Below are 16825 nucleotides of genomic sequence, written 5' to 3' on the forward strand. Positions count from 1 at the left end.
CTTGATCCTTTTTTTTTTTTTTTTTAAACCCAAGAAATTTAATTCCCCTCCAAATCCCTCCTTATGACTTATGTCTACTTGTCTTCTAATTGGTTTTTCTCCAGTAATACTGCCTTTTTTTTTTTTTTTGTGTGTGTGTGTGTGTTCAGTTCCTAATCATAATACATGCCTCCAATGAATAAGTGCCCTGACTGCCTTCTCTGGCAAATATACATGAGAAATCCAATGGTTTTTCACTCTCAAAATTTCTCCGGACTATTCTGTGAAGATTGAAGTATGGGAACAAAGTATGTGCTTCTAGTATGAAAACCCCAGCTAAAGGAAAAAAAATAAGGCAAGCTGCTTTTATGCTTTGCTAGAATAGCTGGTTACACGTTAAGAATCAGCAAAGACGCTATTTCATGGTACAGTAATTTCTAGCTAATGTAAGTGAAGCAATGCAGATGGTGCCAACTGGATGTGTGTTAATGCGAGCTCTGATTCAGGAAATGGACTGAGCAGGAGTCATGTGGTGTCCACTTGGTTCAGCTGATGCCTGCTCACAGGTAGTCTTTATATACTGATAAAGTTTTATAGAAAATAAGAGATGAAGGTAAAAGCAAAGGATTTCCATAGACTGAACAATATTTGCATCAAAATGCAAGAGCTGTAGGGCCAGGTGATCCTGTGAGTGCTGCAGGGTGCCTCAACGCCCGGTTGTGGATTCCCCAGGGCAAGCAACTGGCAGAAACATACAGGTGTGCCATCGGTGGCCCTCCTGCTACAGCTGCCCAACAGGCAGCATTCAAAGATGGAGATAGGAAAGAATGGTATTTAGACACTTGGCACAATTTTTAATCTTTTATTTTTTATTTTTTTGGGGGGGAGGGAGGATCTATTTTCTGCTTCCTCTCCGCCTTGTGATCCATTCTCTTGTCAAAGATGTTAATGTTAAACTTGGGCATTACTTTAATTTTTGTACTGAGATTGGTGCAGTCTGAAGTTCATCGATTAAAGTCCATTATAAATAATAATCATTATAACTGAGGCTACATTTTTACTAAGTCAGTGATCATTGATCAGTTGTTAAACAATGATTGAGCTCATTAAGGAAAGAACATGTAAAAGTAGTCATTTTCATGTAACCACCAGAAAGCCAGATCTCTCTATTGCAATCCAAACAGAGAAGAACAATGGTCAAAGAGTGTGTTGGTCCTTCTGCCCTCCTGTGCACCAGCTGGAGGGAGCAGTTGGCCACCATCACAGGACAGTCGCTAATGCAGCAAACGCTCTCCCAATTCCAGTGCATTTTATCTCACTTTTGTGGGAAAAAAAAAAAGAGGTATATAAGAAAATATCCCAGCAGAATGAATGTTGAAAAGAGCAGAACGGCCACAAGGAATGTGCTTATGCCATTCAAACCCTAGCCTGTAATTCATGTCCTTCTTCTATCTCGATGTACTTTGTTTATAAACTCTGTGCTGTAATTACTTGCATATTTTTGGCATATGATATTTTTTGAGTTAGATAAACCCTTTAACCCAGGATGCAATTACATTTGCTTGTTTTTCTCGTTCTGTTACATCCATGTTCTGTTGATATCAAAGGGTTCAAGTGACTTAAGGTCTTTGTCTGCGGTTAAGTTTTTTTTTTTTTTTCCAGTTTCAAAAAGAGTAGTTAATTATTGCTTACAAGGTCCACCCCCCCCCACCTCCTCCTCACCAAAACCCCCCAAATTAAAGCCCTGTTAAAAGGCACACTGTGGTTCTCTTTCCATTGTAGTATTTCTCACTGTGACGGAGCCTGTGTGTGAGGCAGAGAAGAATGGAAAAGCCCAGGAAGAAATTTATTGATGTGGTACATAAGGCAATGGTTGCTGCTAACACAATGGATCGTGATGAACTGCTTTTTTCTTACAAGGGGATTCTCTACCCTCTTACTGTTTGCAGTCTTGAAGTGTTTAAAGCTATGGAGTCCCTTGAAGCCAGAAGTGATGATGTCATTTTGGCAGGATACCCTAAATCTGGTGAATATAGTTTGCTTTCTTTGTAAATGATTTTATGTGATATCAAATAAGTAGGTTCTATTTACAATTTTTAGAGAGAAAAAAAAGTAGAACTTTTTTTTTTCTAAAAAAAGCCACAACAAAGCTAATTATGAGGACATTATATAGGAATTTTGCAAATGACTGAGAAAGACATCTGATTTTTCTTAGCTATAGCATGTAAAGCTTTTGTTATCTTTAATTTTTGTAGTTATGAATTTATATGCACAAATTGAAAAGAATAAAAATGTAATTCTCAAACTGGAGGCATCTAGATTTCCTGATATTGCAGGGTCTGCTCTTGCAGTCATGTTTGTAAAGATAGTAGCTTTGTGTTTCTACATAGAATGAACCCATTGGTGCCTTCACATGCAGTGCTGCATATTCTTTTTTTTTTTTTTCTCATAGATTTCTAGAATATCTAAAATCCATGACTACCAAAAATTATTTTGCAACACTTGACAGTGGTCACATGGATTTTTATTGGGAGATCAAGAGAAGTTCTTTTCTGGGGTTGCTAGTTTACCCTACATCTTTGCTGCTTCTCCCTGAAAACACTCTACGCTGGCTCTTGGATGTGTTACATATCCGTTTTAATATAGCTATTTTTCTCCTTCGGCAACAGGATTCACAGTGCCTTACAGCAGATAGCCACAGTTGACAGGTTTATAAAGTTTTTGCTATTTTTTAGCATGTTTTCTGTTTGAAGAAATGTTATACACTAAAATGCAGTTCTTAAACTCTAATGACAAAGATGTAGGAACCCAGTGTCCACAGGTCAGGAAATGGTAAACTAAACACGAGAATTCTCTACAGGTTCTCTTTACATTGTGAAAAAATATATCACACATATATATACATATGAAATATTTCAGACTTTTTTTAGATACTACATTACATATTGGTAAAGAAAACGAGCATACACAGCACAATTTTTGGATCTAGTACTGCAACTATGCTAAAGTTCTGTGACCTGTCCTTCCACCCAAGATAATCCTGGGCAGCACATCAGAAAACATATGTAATATACTAGGTTTTGAGGTACAGGTTTACCACCCCTATTCCCACTTGTAACAATTAAAAATTATTACATTAATGCATGTTTGCATATTTGAATCAGTGGTTCTTCTCCCTTATTAGTTATTTTACAATTTACAAGTTAATTTATGATGCATTTAGCCATCTAAGTTGGAGAAGTGTAACCTTCAAAGGGGCAAAGGTAGGGCCCTGAGAGGTGATTGTCCAGACAGTCAGCTGTGATATTGTATCACATGAAGGAAGACCAGGCAACTCACCTGGTAGTACTGCCTGCCTCCTGGCTGCTGGCAGATCCACTTCTGCTTTTTTTCTCAAGGCTTTATAAGCAATTCTGTATTTTTCCCCTTTCAGGTACAAACTGGGTAGGTCAGATCTTAAGTGATCTGGTAGCCACGTTTGAAAAGAAAACGCAGGGTGAAGAAAATGTTAATGATGAAGACCTAGAAGAATTCCCCTACCTTGAAGTTGGAGATACTGGGAAATATGAGGTGGGCACAGAATACTTATTAAAGTTGTAAAAATTTGGTGCTTAAAACACTGAATATATGGCATGTGAAATACTCCACTCTTTGATAAGAACTCTTCCATGTCTCTGTAGGCTGCATCTGGCCAGGTTGAAACTCATTTATGTTGCCAAATGTTGAGGGATAAAGGGGCACTCTACAGGGCTTGAGAGGAGCACATATGCATTAGAAATACAAGCACTATGGAAATTCGGTGTAGCATTTTCTGTATTTATGAAGAGTTTCATGAAAAGTTAAATATTGAAAGAATGACTTTTGTCTTTTCTACCACCTCTTCTTTAACCCGCCTTCTCTCTTGGGATCATTCAGTTTTCCCATGCTCCCAGTTAGATTCTGGATATTACCTTTCAGTTTCATACCTTGTCTAGCAGAACGTATTAAATTCATTATCGCTAAAGAGAATTAGTAATGGCTAATCCTCCTTCCAAATGATCATTCTCAGGGGCTTTTGAAGATTATTGCTACTCAGGGCAGTCTGCTAAGTCCCAGGATAACACTCATAAAGCATAAGTGCGTCTGATCAGCCAAAAATTGTTGATAAATTTAGCAAAGTAATAATTTATCACAGGCCAATGGAACAGAATACTTGTAGTAATTGAACTGTCTACTTTCCTCCTTCCAATTCTTAATAAAGCGAATGAACAAGTTACCTTCTCGAAGAGTTATATTTACTCATCTCCTTCCTGACAATCTTCCCAGGTCTATCTTCAAAAATAAAGCCAAGGTGAGTGATGATTTGAATGTTTTGTAAGCAAACACTCCTACAAATGCTTTTGAAAGCCAATTTAGTGCTTTTAGGCCAAATTTCAAAATCATTCTTACATAGCGTTTAGCTTGGCCATTTTTACTTGACTAATAGCTACCATTTATCTCAGTAAGTCTCAGTTCATCCTTACTGACATATTTGTTTCAGTATCCACAACGCAGAGGTGGGGGAAAACAAACCCTCCAGCAGTAAAAAAATGTATTTGTACACAACTTCCTATGGAAGGCTTTCCACAATGTTGTCACAAATGTGTTAAGTTCTGGAGAGAATTTGTGTTTGTGTGATTTTTTCCACACTATCTAAATGATGAATAATACTTGTATTGAGCAAATCATACTTAAATTCTGCATAATTAATTTGATTAATCTGGAAAAGATATTTTGATAACTATAGGCAATCATATTCACAAGGTACTGAAGTGAAGCAAAATACTTCACTTACTGGATTTAGAAAAAAAATGTTACTACTGCAAATAGTGTATGACATACTAGAAATTCCCCAGACTGCAATTCTAAAGAAGACTATTGTTTTTTTTTTTTTTTCATCCTATGGTTTGTTATTTTTCACTGCAGAAATAAAATATTATAAAATATTTTTATTTTGTAGATATTGCTGTTGCTTCGCAATCCAAAAGATGTAGCTACATCTTTTTATCATTTTTCCAATGGCATGTCTGTTCTTCCCTCCTATGAGACCTGGGACGATTTCTTCATAGCTTTCATGACAGAGAAAAGTACAGTATATTCTTTTATGTTAATTATTCAATGTTTTGACTTTGTCTAAAAACCTTGCATTTTGTAAATCAGATTCACTTTCATTTTTTTTAGTTTACAGCAAACAGAGCAGGGATTAAGGAAAGAAAGTGAGAAATCTGAAGTGAATTTTACAGTATTTGTCTTACTGACTGAAGACAGATATTAATCAGAACTGCACTTACACAAACTGCTTTAATTTGCACAAACTGTTATTTTTGCTGGAAGAAGCAGTTCCTCCTTATCTCACTCTTGGATACCCTTCACCCCTCCCCTCTGTCCATTATCTTGTGCTCACACAGACATCTGAACACCAACTTGCCAAACTGGACAAAGAAAAAAAGGAAAAAAAAAAAAAAGAATACCACTAGTTTAAAATTGCATAAATTCTCCAGTTTTTGTGTTGCACAGAAATGCACAGAATGCACAGAAATTTTGTTGCACAGAAATGGAAAGAAGCAGACAAGGTAGGATTTGCTTAAAAGCAGCCACACTAGAGAGGAGCTTTTCTGTGGAGGTGTTTGCAGAGGTTCTGAGCCAGACCCCTGGCTCCCTTCCTGGCCCTGGTGTGAAGGCAGATCCTTCAGAGCCACACTGGACTAGCTTTGGTTCAGAGACTATGACAGGGATTGGAACAGTCTGGAGCAAAACCCCATAAATACTCCAGAAGGGGGGTAAACTCTGGCATAGACATAATGGCCATGGCGGAGGGATCAACCTAAGGACAAAAAAATGTTTAATATCATAAGGAACTTGTCTAATATTATTTTATTCTTCATTTTAGGATTATTTTGTTTTATTTAGTGCCCTGGGGATCCTACTTTAATTATCTTTCTGAATAGAACAAGTATGCTGCTGATGAAAATGTTATGACAATAACTTATGAAGAACTAAAAGAGGTGAGGTTACCAATGGTAACAAGTATTTTATACTTCAAAGAACAATTGTTCCTAACCAATAAACCATTATATTCATATAGAGTATTCAAACTGCATGATACGGTATGAGACAGATTCTTGTTTTAGGAGAAGGCAAGACAAAATTCCAGCTTAAAAACTTTTTAATATATATTTGTCTGCGTGTGCGAACATGATTCTTGTTTTCTCTTTAGCTGCAATATAAGCCCAAGTCATTGTAAATCAAAATCCCCAGTAATTCTTTTTTGGAGTTTTATAGCTCCAAACAGCGTAGATTTGGCTCAACTGTAAATCATATACAACCTTCTGTGATCTATAGGAATACAGCTCGTATCTTATCTGAAACAATAACGGAGAATAGAAACACTAGACACCATTCCAGTCTTGATGAACTCTGAATACTCTATATATGCAGCCAACAGAGGTATGCAGGGCCTTGAAAACACCTTGAAAAATAAAGCAATGTAAGTTGTTTGAATGTCATGTGGTATGTTGCCTTCCTCTTTTCAGAATCGGGCCCTGGGAGTGAAAAACATCGCTGCTTTCTTTGGGATTTCTCTGACTGAGGAAGAGCTTCAGGGTGTGGTAGAGAGGAGCGGAGCAGCTTCCAGTCCATGAAGGAGAACTCGCTGAAGACCCATGGGGCGCTGGGCAGCGTTCTCTTTCGCAAAGGTAGGGAGCTCCAAGAGGCCCAGAGGCAGAAACATCACGCCATCAAGAACTAGTCAAGGAGTGTTTGTGAGGAAGAAACTGCAGCCATTGTGGGAGAAGCAACAACACAAAGCAAATTTTAGAGGTCCAGAGATGACTGGCAGGAAGGAGTAGTCTTGTGTCTGAACTACTTTCCTTCTATGGGCCAAGAGTCTTCACCAAGTCTTCTTCAGCCACCAGCCACCAGATGCCTACCTGGGAAGGGGAAGCTTTTTAAAAGAAAGAAAAACTGGGCCAAACTCAGCCTGAGTTTTTGGGAGGGTGTAAGTGCCCTGAAAGGGTCACTGTCAACGCCTTGTTCATGATAACAAGTTAGAGAAAAGACAAGGGTCCAAGAATCAGTAATACAGAGAAGCAAAATAGCAGAAAACTACTTTTGTAGTGCAGTGTAGGTGATACAGATACGAGAGGGCTAACCTGGTTGTCAGAATCTATCTCTACCTTTTACATTAAACGAGTCACTGGATAAAACCAGAAGCTGACAAAGGAGCAGAAACCCAGTTCTGCCTCCAGACAGATGATTCTTAATCAGTCCTTCCTGATCTTGTCAGTCATAATTGACTCTGGAGTAAATAGCTGCAGAAAAATAGGACCTTATGCTGTTTTATTTATTTATTTATTTATTTTTGTGTGTGTGTGTGTGTGTGTACCAGACACTTGAAGAGGAGAAGGTATTTTGTTCCTTTTTTCTGTTTTTTTTTCCATTGTAGCAGTTTCACAGACCTGTATCTCCAGTGACTTCACAAAGTTACAGTGGTGCAGAAAGGAATGAAGTTTTATCTTGAAAATATGGATCAACTCCATTTAATGAATAAGGGAATAACAGTTGTATATAACAACAACAAAATTTTTTTTTTTTCCCTCCAATAATTTCTTTGCTTCTTTGAAGGTGGTGTAAGTGACTGGAAGAGTCTTTTCAATGAAGATCAGAATGAGAAAATGGACAAAGCATTTGAAGAACGTATAGCAGGAACTAAACTGGGGATGAAGTTAAAGTATGACGTGTACTGCAAAGCCTGAAGAGTGATTAAATGTGGTTAGAGGAAGAGCTTTCCACTGCACTTTCAGATCATCTGGATAATATATATTAGAAATCTAGAATGATCCAAGAATCTTGGAATGATTGTAATAATCACATTAATCACACTGCAGCAGCCTTTACAGCGACAGTGATGAATAGTTTGTTGTTGTTGTTATTTTTGTTTGTTTGTTTTTGTTTTAATGTGAGATCTTTGGCTTGCTTCGGTTACATTCATTTGCTGAAGATGATAACTAACTATATTCAAATAAACCTGACAGCCCTGTTTCAGTAGCTATCACCTGGAAGGAAATGGTCCTTTTCTGTTTCCAGCTAAACTCAGTCATTCTAGACTATTTAGAAATTATTTAGTATATGGAAATTTTTTTTTTCAAAAATTCCTCAAGGTAGGCAACATCTTCACAATTAAGATCACTAGCAAAATATGGATCTGACGCCACCTTAAGTAATGACAAATGGTATCTTTCCTGTGACTTCAGGACAAACTGGATGAAAGCTAGAGGAAATAGAATGAAGAGGCATGGAGATCAGCATTTTTAAGGATTTTAATGTCTCTGACTGCAGAATTCCAGTCTGGAATTCAGATTACAGACTGGTATTAACAGCCATGATCCAATCATAGGCACTGCTTTCACATATGACCACAAATAATTATCTCTGTGGAACATAAAAAAAATCTCATTTTTTTTTCTATTATATAAATTTGCACTTGCTTCACTGAAACTAATGTTTCTACCTCTATAAAGGTTAGTAAAAAAGCAAAATTGTGATGTTAATATTTGTGTAATTCTGGCATCAGACAGGTTCTGAAATTATACAGCAAAAGAGAAGCAACCTAGATCAACAGATTTATAGCTTCGTATGTAGCGAGAGCAACTTAAATGGGTTATGTAATGTAATTAAAGTACTGAGAGTAGATTTGAGTCCCTAGAAATCCACACAACAGTCATAAAATGCATCTAGAAGCAGGGTCACGAGCAGCAACACTTGCAGGAATTTCCACTTGTTTACATGGCTGTTATGAAATTAATCGCAATAGTTTGCTCAAGGTACAACTTTGTAAACTGGATCAGTGCAAAACTGGGAGGACAATTAAAGCAATATCATTTAGTGGAGAGGCCTGGATGTATTCAACATTATTTTAACACTCTTGTGAACAAACTAGTATATGTATAGTATATGGATTTAAGTTATTTGACATTTAAGTCTGGGGACCAGAACAGAAATCAGACAGTACTGGGGAAAATGGGGAAACAATTCAAAAGATCATGACAAATTAAGAAGAAGGTTGGAAAACATGAAGTTCAGTAAAGGTAAGTGTAAAAATACAAACAAACCAAAGGCTGAGTTACTTAATGGGGGGCAAGCCAGTAAGACAGCGATTTGTAAGAAAAGACTTGAAGAATCACACTCAGCAAGGATTAATTTGGCGAAAGTGCTGGAAAAAAAAAGAAGTCAAATCTTATTCTGGTTTACAGTAATAGGAGGTTCTTACATAACACACAGGCAGTAATTATTAAAGCCGCTGGTTGCAGGTCATTCTAAACTTGAGAATGCTGCTTAGGGAGGCCATGAAAAATTTTAAGCAATCATCTAATGGGGAGAAGATTGGCAGACTCAATAAATCAGATACGCAGGTGGAAGACTAGAAAGTCAGATCAAGTCCCTTCCACATCTACGCTTCTAGGTATTTCGGTATACAGCAGATTAGCTTTTCATGTTCTTACTGATGCCCTGCACAAAAGCATCCAGGACCTTGTTTGTGTTAATTATTCTTGCATTAATTAAATCAGCACTGAACACTACAGTTCATGGAGCAGGCAAAACTCTATCAAAGTCTGGCTTCCTTTTGTGACTTTTTCCCCAGTTGTACCCACACCAGATTTTAGAGTTACATTCTCACTGGCTGAATGCTACTGTAGTTTAATGGCAGCTTTTGGGTTTTTGGACAGATACTGCACAAGAGCCTTTACTTGCAGTGAGGCTTTCCAAGCACACCGGGATTTGAGAAGTAAATGTGAGTAAGTATCACATTTACTTAGGAAGGGGAAGTGGTCGAGCTTCAAAACCTATTACCCTTGCAGCATTATTGGATGAGAGATTATGTATGTAGTTGTTATTGAGGCTCATGGGCTCTGGGAACAATCTCTGCAAAGACTGGGTGCTACAGTGCTCACAAGGGAAGCTGTATAGCTACTACTCTGTTAAACTAATTAGATTAGAACTACTTTGAAAGCACCTGGCCTGAAATAAATTGTAGACATGCCCTTGCTTATCTGATGGAAAACCAGCCAATAACCTGTTTCTGTAGTTTATCCCCTCCTGTGTTATCCTAGGGTTGGGGTTCAATTACTGTCTGCCCTTAAAATCTCACCCTATCTATTTTATAGCAGTAACACTTCAGGTGTTTTTGCTTCATTAGAGATGCTCTGTGGGCCTGTGCATTCAACAGGGTAAGGATGTGTGTGAGGGGAGGACAGAAAAGGCAAGCACCTGTGTTGGGCAATGAATGTGGACAATGGGACTTTTTGCAATGATATAACTTGTGGAGATACAGATTTCTCCATCTTAGTACTAATCTTCTGAAAAGGCATCAGCCAGAATACCAATAACTGCCCCACCAAGAACATTTTCACCCAAAGATTAAATTATGGCCAGGTATAGAAACAAATAGAACTAATGTGATACAGGTGAACTTGATTCATGTTAATGCAGAACTTAAGTATTAGAGTTTCACATGAAATCAATGTTCCTGGAGGATATGGTGAAGTAGAAGGTCTTGAATGTGAGTATTTAGTCATGAGAAGTATGGCTTAGATGGTACTTGTCCTTAGTTCTGAATATATTGCCTGAAGTGATAATGTTACAATAATGGACTGAAGATAGCACTGGCACCTGGAACAAAGTTGGACCCTTGGATATACATCCATTAGTGAAGTCAATACCAAAGTAGGCTGAGATCCACTGCCCTCATGGTTATGCTGGTTATCTAGTTTGCAAATTGGACTATGTAGCTCAGCAGTTAAAAATATTTAAAGTAGTATTTTACAACACTTATAGGTCTCTCCCTAATTTCATGCAATATTTTGAATGCTAGCAGTATTAACTGGAATTGCTGCCCCAGCAGCAATGCTTTGCAGAGAACAGACTACTGTTGCTGGTATCAGGCATGGCAGAGAGACTCCATGTCACTACTGTGAGTCTCCTGTCCTGTAGTTTTGAAAGGAGATAACAGAGTACAAATGGAGTTAATCAGTGACATGTACCTTAATTTCTGAGTGAATGCCCTTTCTGATTTCCTAACACACTGTGTAAAGTTCTTCTGCATTGTGGAAAGACAGTCTGTATCTCTGCTTGAAAAGAATTCCACAGGCATACAAGCATGAGCAGAAATAGAGAAAGAGTCATTGAAGCAGTGGAAAGTTGCTTTTCAGAGAATGAAAAGACTTCCCCAGAAGATATGCTGTTTTCTTACAGAGGTATTTTGTACCCTACTGCGTTTAGCAGCCCAGAAACTTTGGAAGCTCTGAAATCCCTTGAAATCAGGAGTGACGATGTGATTCTAGCAGGCTATCCTAAAACAGGTGAGTGTTCGCTGGGTAAATAGTCAAATATGCCATGCTACAATCCAGAAGCGTGTGCCTTCATTTAACAAAGCAATAATACCTGAGAAAAGCTTATGGTGACACCATTCTCCATAGGATCATTAAATTAAGTTGTAAGGCATCTCTGGCGGTCTTCTAATCCAACCTCCTCCTCCTCCTCTGTGCCTTTTATTTTTTTCCCCAGCCTGAGCAACCCAAGCCTTTCCATGTATTTCATTTGCTCAAGCTCGCAGTGATTTTGGGGGCTTTCAGCATGACCCTCATCAGATTCTCAAAATTTCTTGTGCTTCAGTGCGTGAACTGTATGCTGTGTGCAAGTGGTGAAATCACCAGTGTTGGATAAAGCACAATAATCACATCCCTTGACTTTCCAAATACAGTCTTGATAGTACAGGAAAATATGTTGTTACCCTACTTTCTGCTAGGGTAATACAGGGACTATTTTGTACTAACAAGGGCAGAATAACAGGTGTTTCCACAGAGCTACTGAATTGCAGAATGTAAGTAATTCCCATGCATCTAACTGCAGGGAAAGGCATGAATTCTACCAGGACTCTTAAGTTGTTTCCTCTCCCTTTCACATGGACGTTTTGGATTCCTTCACATTTGTCTCTAATCACTTTGGAGAGATACATTAACAGGTCATATACAGAAAGAGGAGTTGGTGATTCTTATTACATTGACTTTGAGTGCAGCCTGTAGAGCTGTGCATGGGCAGAAATGGTTTAGAGGTGTGAGGGTCCACCTACACATCCCAGAAGAGGTTATATGAAAAGTGAGAGTTGGCCCTTTGAGCCCAGTGCCTCACATACCAGTTGTGGCAGGTTGCAGAAGCCAAGACAGCTGAGCCTAGTGCAAAGATGCTGTCAGAGCTTGACAGTCTTTTGGTTTGGTTGAAGAACCCTTCTTCAGTCAGTTATGGAAGCCTAGCTGGGGGCTGGGTATGAGACCAAACTCTGCTGACCAGGAAGAGGCTGAAAACTGAAGCCCCTCTCAGCCAGGCTGACAGGAAAAGGTGGAGATGTGCAGCCCAGGATGGACATTCCACTGGTGTCTTTATCATTTCAGGAACCAACTGGCTTGAAGAAATGGTGAGGGAGCTGGAATCAGCAGATGCTAAATATACGGAAGAAGAAATGAAAGAGAGGATAAACGCTGAAAAGGAGCTACAGATGTTTCCACGTCTAGAGTTTGGAGATCCTGGAATATATGAGGTGGGCAGGGTTTGAAAATATTGGCAATACTCTTGTTACAGGTAGTAACAGTTGAAAGACAATGTCTAATCTCAGGAGCAATAGACAACTTTAGAGTAGTAACAAGTGTTAGGGTCAGTACAAATAGCATGTCCTATTACCCCTGGTGTCCCAGTGCAAGGGTCTCAGAACACCAGTAAGTGCTGGAGGCCTGGGGGCTCCAGGCCTGGAGCCAATTGGTTGGATCGGTAAGACCTTTCTCGTGGGTGTCCTGTCCTCAGACCTGTCTCATGTGAAATGGTGCTCTGTGGCAGAGGCTAGCAGAAGCCTATGCCGCCAGTACCTGGGATTTCCCACGGGATAAGAGATACCTCTTGTCTGGTCTCACATTTTCCTGTTACCCGACTCCTGAAAAGGCTCACTTCAGTGAATAAGCTACTTCTGTCCTATTTCTCCCACCTGCCTTAAAGAGGATGAAGAAACTGCCTTCCCGAAGAATCATTTCAACCCATCTGCATCCTCATCTCCTGCCCTTCTCCATTCTCCAAGGAAAGGCTAAGGTGAGTCTTCTCTTTGTGTCACACTGCAAAAGCATTTCCACCTCAAGCTAGCTTTCCTCTGCCTGTGTGAGATGTCTTTTTGCACTTTCACCTGTGCTGTTCAATGCATAGGCGCATTTCCAAGGGTGAAGAGGCAGAGTGCTGTGTGCTGAGGTTGTGAATAAACATCCTCTCCCAGCAGCAGCAGCTCTGCTGACTCAAATAGTTTCGCTTGGTGGGCTTGTAGCCCCTAAGATCTCAGAAAGATGCTTCCAGATTTTTGTGTCAGAAAACTGAGCATGGCAAGCAGTTATCCTGTTTGGATAAGCTTAGAGGCTTGGACTTGCCTCTAAGACCAGGGTACCTGTCGAAAGCCCAGTAGGGCCTCGGGATAAGATGATCATCGATGAGAACTGCTTCAGAGAAAAGCATGGGAGCACCCACAGCCTGTTTGTGGATCTCCTGGGCTGTAGCCCTTGAACTCATTTTGGATTGGTGCTAGTTCACAGCCGTGTCCCGAGGGCATCACTGAAAAGGTATTTCTTTTCACCTTGAAGCTGCCAGCAAGTGGTCTGCCAGAGCTCCGATTTCTTACTAAATAAAAGGAATTAGACTGGCATATCATTGTCTGGTGGGTGTTTGTGGACTTGTGATATGTTGAGAAGATGGTGTCTTGGTCAGTCACTAAATCACAACCAAACCACGCATATTCCTCCTCCAGGTCCTTGTGCTACTTCGGAACCCCAAAGACACGGCCATCTCCTATTACCACTTCTACAACAACATGCCAGTGCTGCCATCCTTTGCCTCCTGGGATGAGTACTTTGCAGCTTTCATGAATGGGAAATGTACTTTGCCCTGTGTTTTCTGGAATTTCTTTCCACCCAGGGGGCATATACAGGATTCTGGGCTTGGGAATCCTATCCCAATGTATCTTCCCAAGGCACTCCTGGGACAAGCAGACAGGCCCATGTTATGGCTGAATAGGGGAGTAACAGAGAATTCGAGTTACTTTTGTCTCTAACTCAGAATGGAGAGATTGTGACAAAGCTTGAATCTTTCTATTTCCATAATAGAGCTGGTGGTTCAGTGCAACGTAGTGGCAAGAACTGGGGGATCCTTCATTGACCTCAGCCAAAAGAACAGACGTTACCCAGTCCCCACTTCACCATTCTGCTGCCATGTTTAGATAGCTGTCTGGGCTGACTACTCTGATTTGGTAGAGGCCTGTTTTCACAGATATCCTGCACAGCTATGCCTCTTTTCTTTGTCTGCAGTAGCCTGGGGATCCTACTTTGACCAGTTAGTGGAATGGAACCAATACATTGACCATGAGAAGATCATGATGATAAGCTATGAGGAACTGAAAGAGGTGTGGTACCTCAGCCAGTTCTTCCTTGATGGGTGCACTGTGCAACTGTCCTGATATGTGTGGGGGCTATGGGGAAGTAGAAACTGTTGGGTCAAGCCTGTCTGTCCCTTTAGAAGAGCATGCTTTCCTGAGCTACTCTCTTTTGCTCCTGGGTTTGCCCATGGGGGCTTAGGAGGAGGGTAGGCTTGTCTATTTGTGGAGGGAGTCTCATCTCACTCAGTTGCTTTTGGGGAGAAGAAAAGGCCTTGAACCTGAGGCCGCCATGTATAGGTTCCCCCTCTGTGAGAGACCTTAGAATTCCTTGGTGACATCACTGGGTGCTGGCTTTGTAACCTGGCCATGGTGCCAAGTCTTTTGACTTCACCTCTGTGCTATGTTCCTTTGGCCAGGACCCAGTACTGGGAATGAAAAAGATTGCTGCCTTCTTTGGGTTCTCCCTGGATGAGGAAAATTTTCACAGAATTGCCAAGAAGACCAGTTTCCAAGCCATGAAAGAGAAATCCAAGGAAACTCATGGTAAATTTGGGGACATCCTCTTCCGTAAGGGTAAGTCTTTGCAAATGAAAAATCTGCCTTCTAAAGTTGTCTTCTGAGTGGCTCTTGTCACTTAGCCATGAGCTTGCTGGGCTTGTTGTGAAGGGCAGGTGTGGGTGAGGTGTCTCCTGTAGCATCCTGTACAAAAAGCTTCTGCCATTGGCAAGATTTTGGGGCTGTTTGTGAGTAGCATATTGGAGTGCCTCAGCTATCCATGGTCCTCAGCCATTGCTTCCATGTTGCTCTCTTTCCTTGTGGCAACACTGGTCAATTAGGCAAGTGAGGTGTAGAGGTGGAGGCTAACAATTACATAGGTTATACCAACAACTATGCACTAAATCTGCTTGGGCTGGATGGTTTGTCTTTATGGGTGGCTGCTGGTGTGGCCTTTGCCCAGGAGTTGTGCGATGAGGCTGATGGTTGATCTGGAGGGGAAGAACAGTGGGTTGGTGTGACGTGGAGAAAGGCCCACCTGACTGTTTCTGTCTTTGGAGTTGAATTTCAAGTAGGCTTTTTGACTTTTCTGACTGCACGTGTCACTTCATACAAATTCTCTTTTGGAGGAGGTGTGCTAATGGGACAAGGGTCTCAGGAACATCATACTCAGTGCTCTGTTGGCCTCCTGGACATCACATTATTATGTCCTCACCGAGAGATGAGAAATAATCTCAACGTGGTTTCTTTCAACAGGTGTGCCAATAGTGGTCCCATGGATGATCACTTATAGACCTGGGGCCAGGGCCCGGGCTCTTGTAGCCCAGTTGCTCCCCAGTGCTCAGGAGTCTCTGATTCTGACTGCTGTGGGCGTGGGCTTACTTTAGCCCCTTCCCATTCCAACCCCTTGGAGGAAGAAGGATTTAACTGATCTCCTCTCCACCACCCACACCATTTCCCCATATAACTTGCCTTTTCAGAAGGAGGCATTCACAAATGAATATTCCCTTGTGACAAAAACAGGTTCATCTCTTTTCAGTGTAAACTCTGCACGAAACCACCTTGGAAATGCCCTCTGGGGAGGGAAGGCATGCAGGCAGTCCAGCACCAATCCTCTCTGTGGCTTGGCTCCAGACTTTATTTCTCATCATTGCTACCTTGCCTCTCCTAGGCAATTAGACCTCTTAGGGGTATAAATCAGATGCTTCTTGCCTCAGTGTGCAGTGAGTCTGCATCACTGTTGTGTCATCCTCTCTCAGGAATAGCCACCTTCAGTCGTTGTTACTTCTTGTTGTACACAGGCATTGTTGGGAGCTGGAGAGACCTCTTCTCTAAAGCTCAGAATGAAGAAATGGACCGAAAATTTGAAGACTCCATAGGGAGAACAAAGCTGGCAGCAAAGATTAAATACAATGTGTACTGCAAGGCCTGAAAATGAGCAGAAGAGCAGCAAGTTCTTCCCCAAAGGTGATTCTCCAACGGTGGCCAGTCACCATGAGAAAAGAGAGGAAACCCTCAGAGATTGGCCTGGCACCTCTAAACATTCGGGCTGTAATTCTTAGGCTTGTGCTGTGCCTGCGGCCTGGCTGTTGCTTAATGCAAACAAATAAAATGGGTGCATTCCTTCAGTGAGTGCCTGACATCCTTCCAGGAGAGAGATGGTGCATGGGCATCATAGCACCAGTCTCGTGGTGTCGTTGTGGCTGCCTCACAGCCTGAGACTGTGAGGGAGGCTTCTGCAGTGGTCAGTGGTAAGGGAGAGGGGCCTCCACAGGGACCTTCCTCCTGGGAGACAGTGGGCTTGACATGCGTTTGTGGTGTGGGTCTGAACCCACAAATGTCTGTGTAGATAGAGAGTGCATGGTGCTACTGGAAGGG

General features: G+C 40.9%; 1 protein-coding gene and 1 pseudogene across 1 annotated transcript; both read left to right on the forward strand.

The window, feature by feature from the left end:
- The first annotated feature begins 1803 nt into the window (after nt 1-1803).
- LOC118244131 (sulfotransferase 6B1-like) lies at nt 1804-7751 on the forward strand (annotated as a pseudogene).
- A 3401-nt stretch (nt 7752-11152) lies between these two features.
- On the forward strand, nt 11153-16379 carry LOC118244048 (sulfotransferase 6B1-like). Its single transcript, XM_035538733.2, has 7 exons — nt 11153-11354; nt 12444-12589; nt 13039-13128; nt 13829-13955; nt 14385-14479; nt 14869-15025; nt 16249-16379. Exons 1-7 carry the CDS (start codon nt 11153-11155, stop codon nt 16377-16379), a joined length of 948 nt encoding a protein of 315 aa, XP_035394626.1.
- The last annotated feature ends 446 nt before the right edge of the window (nt 16380-16825 follow it).

The sequence above is a fragment of the Cygnus atratus genome, chromosome 3 (assembly GCF_013377495.2).
Source record: "Cygnus atratus isolate AKBS03 ecotype Queensland, Australia chromosome 3, CAtr_DNAZoo_HiC_assembly, whole genome shotgun sequence".
NCBI lineage: Eukaryota > Metazoa > Chordata > Aves > Anseriformes > Anatidae > Cygnus > Cygnus atratus.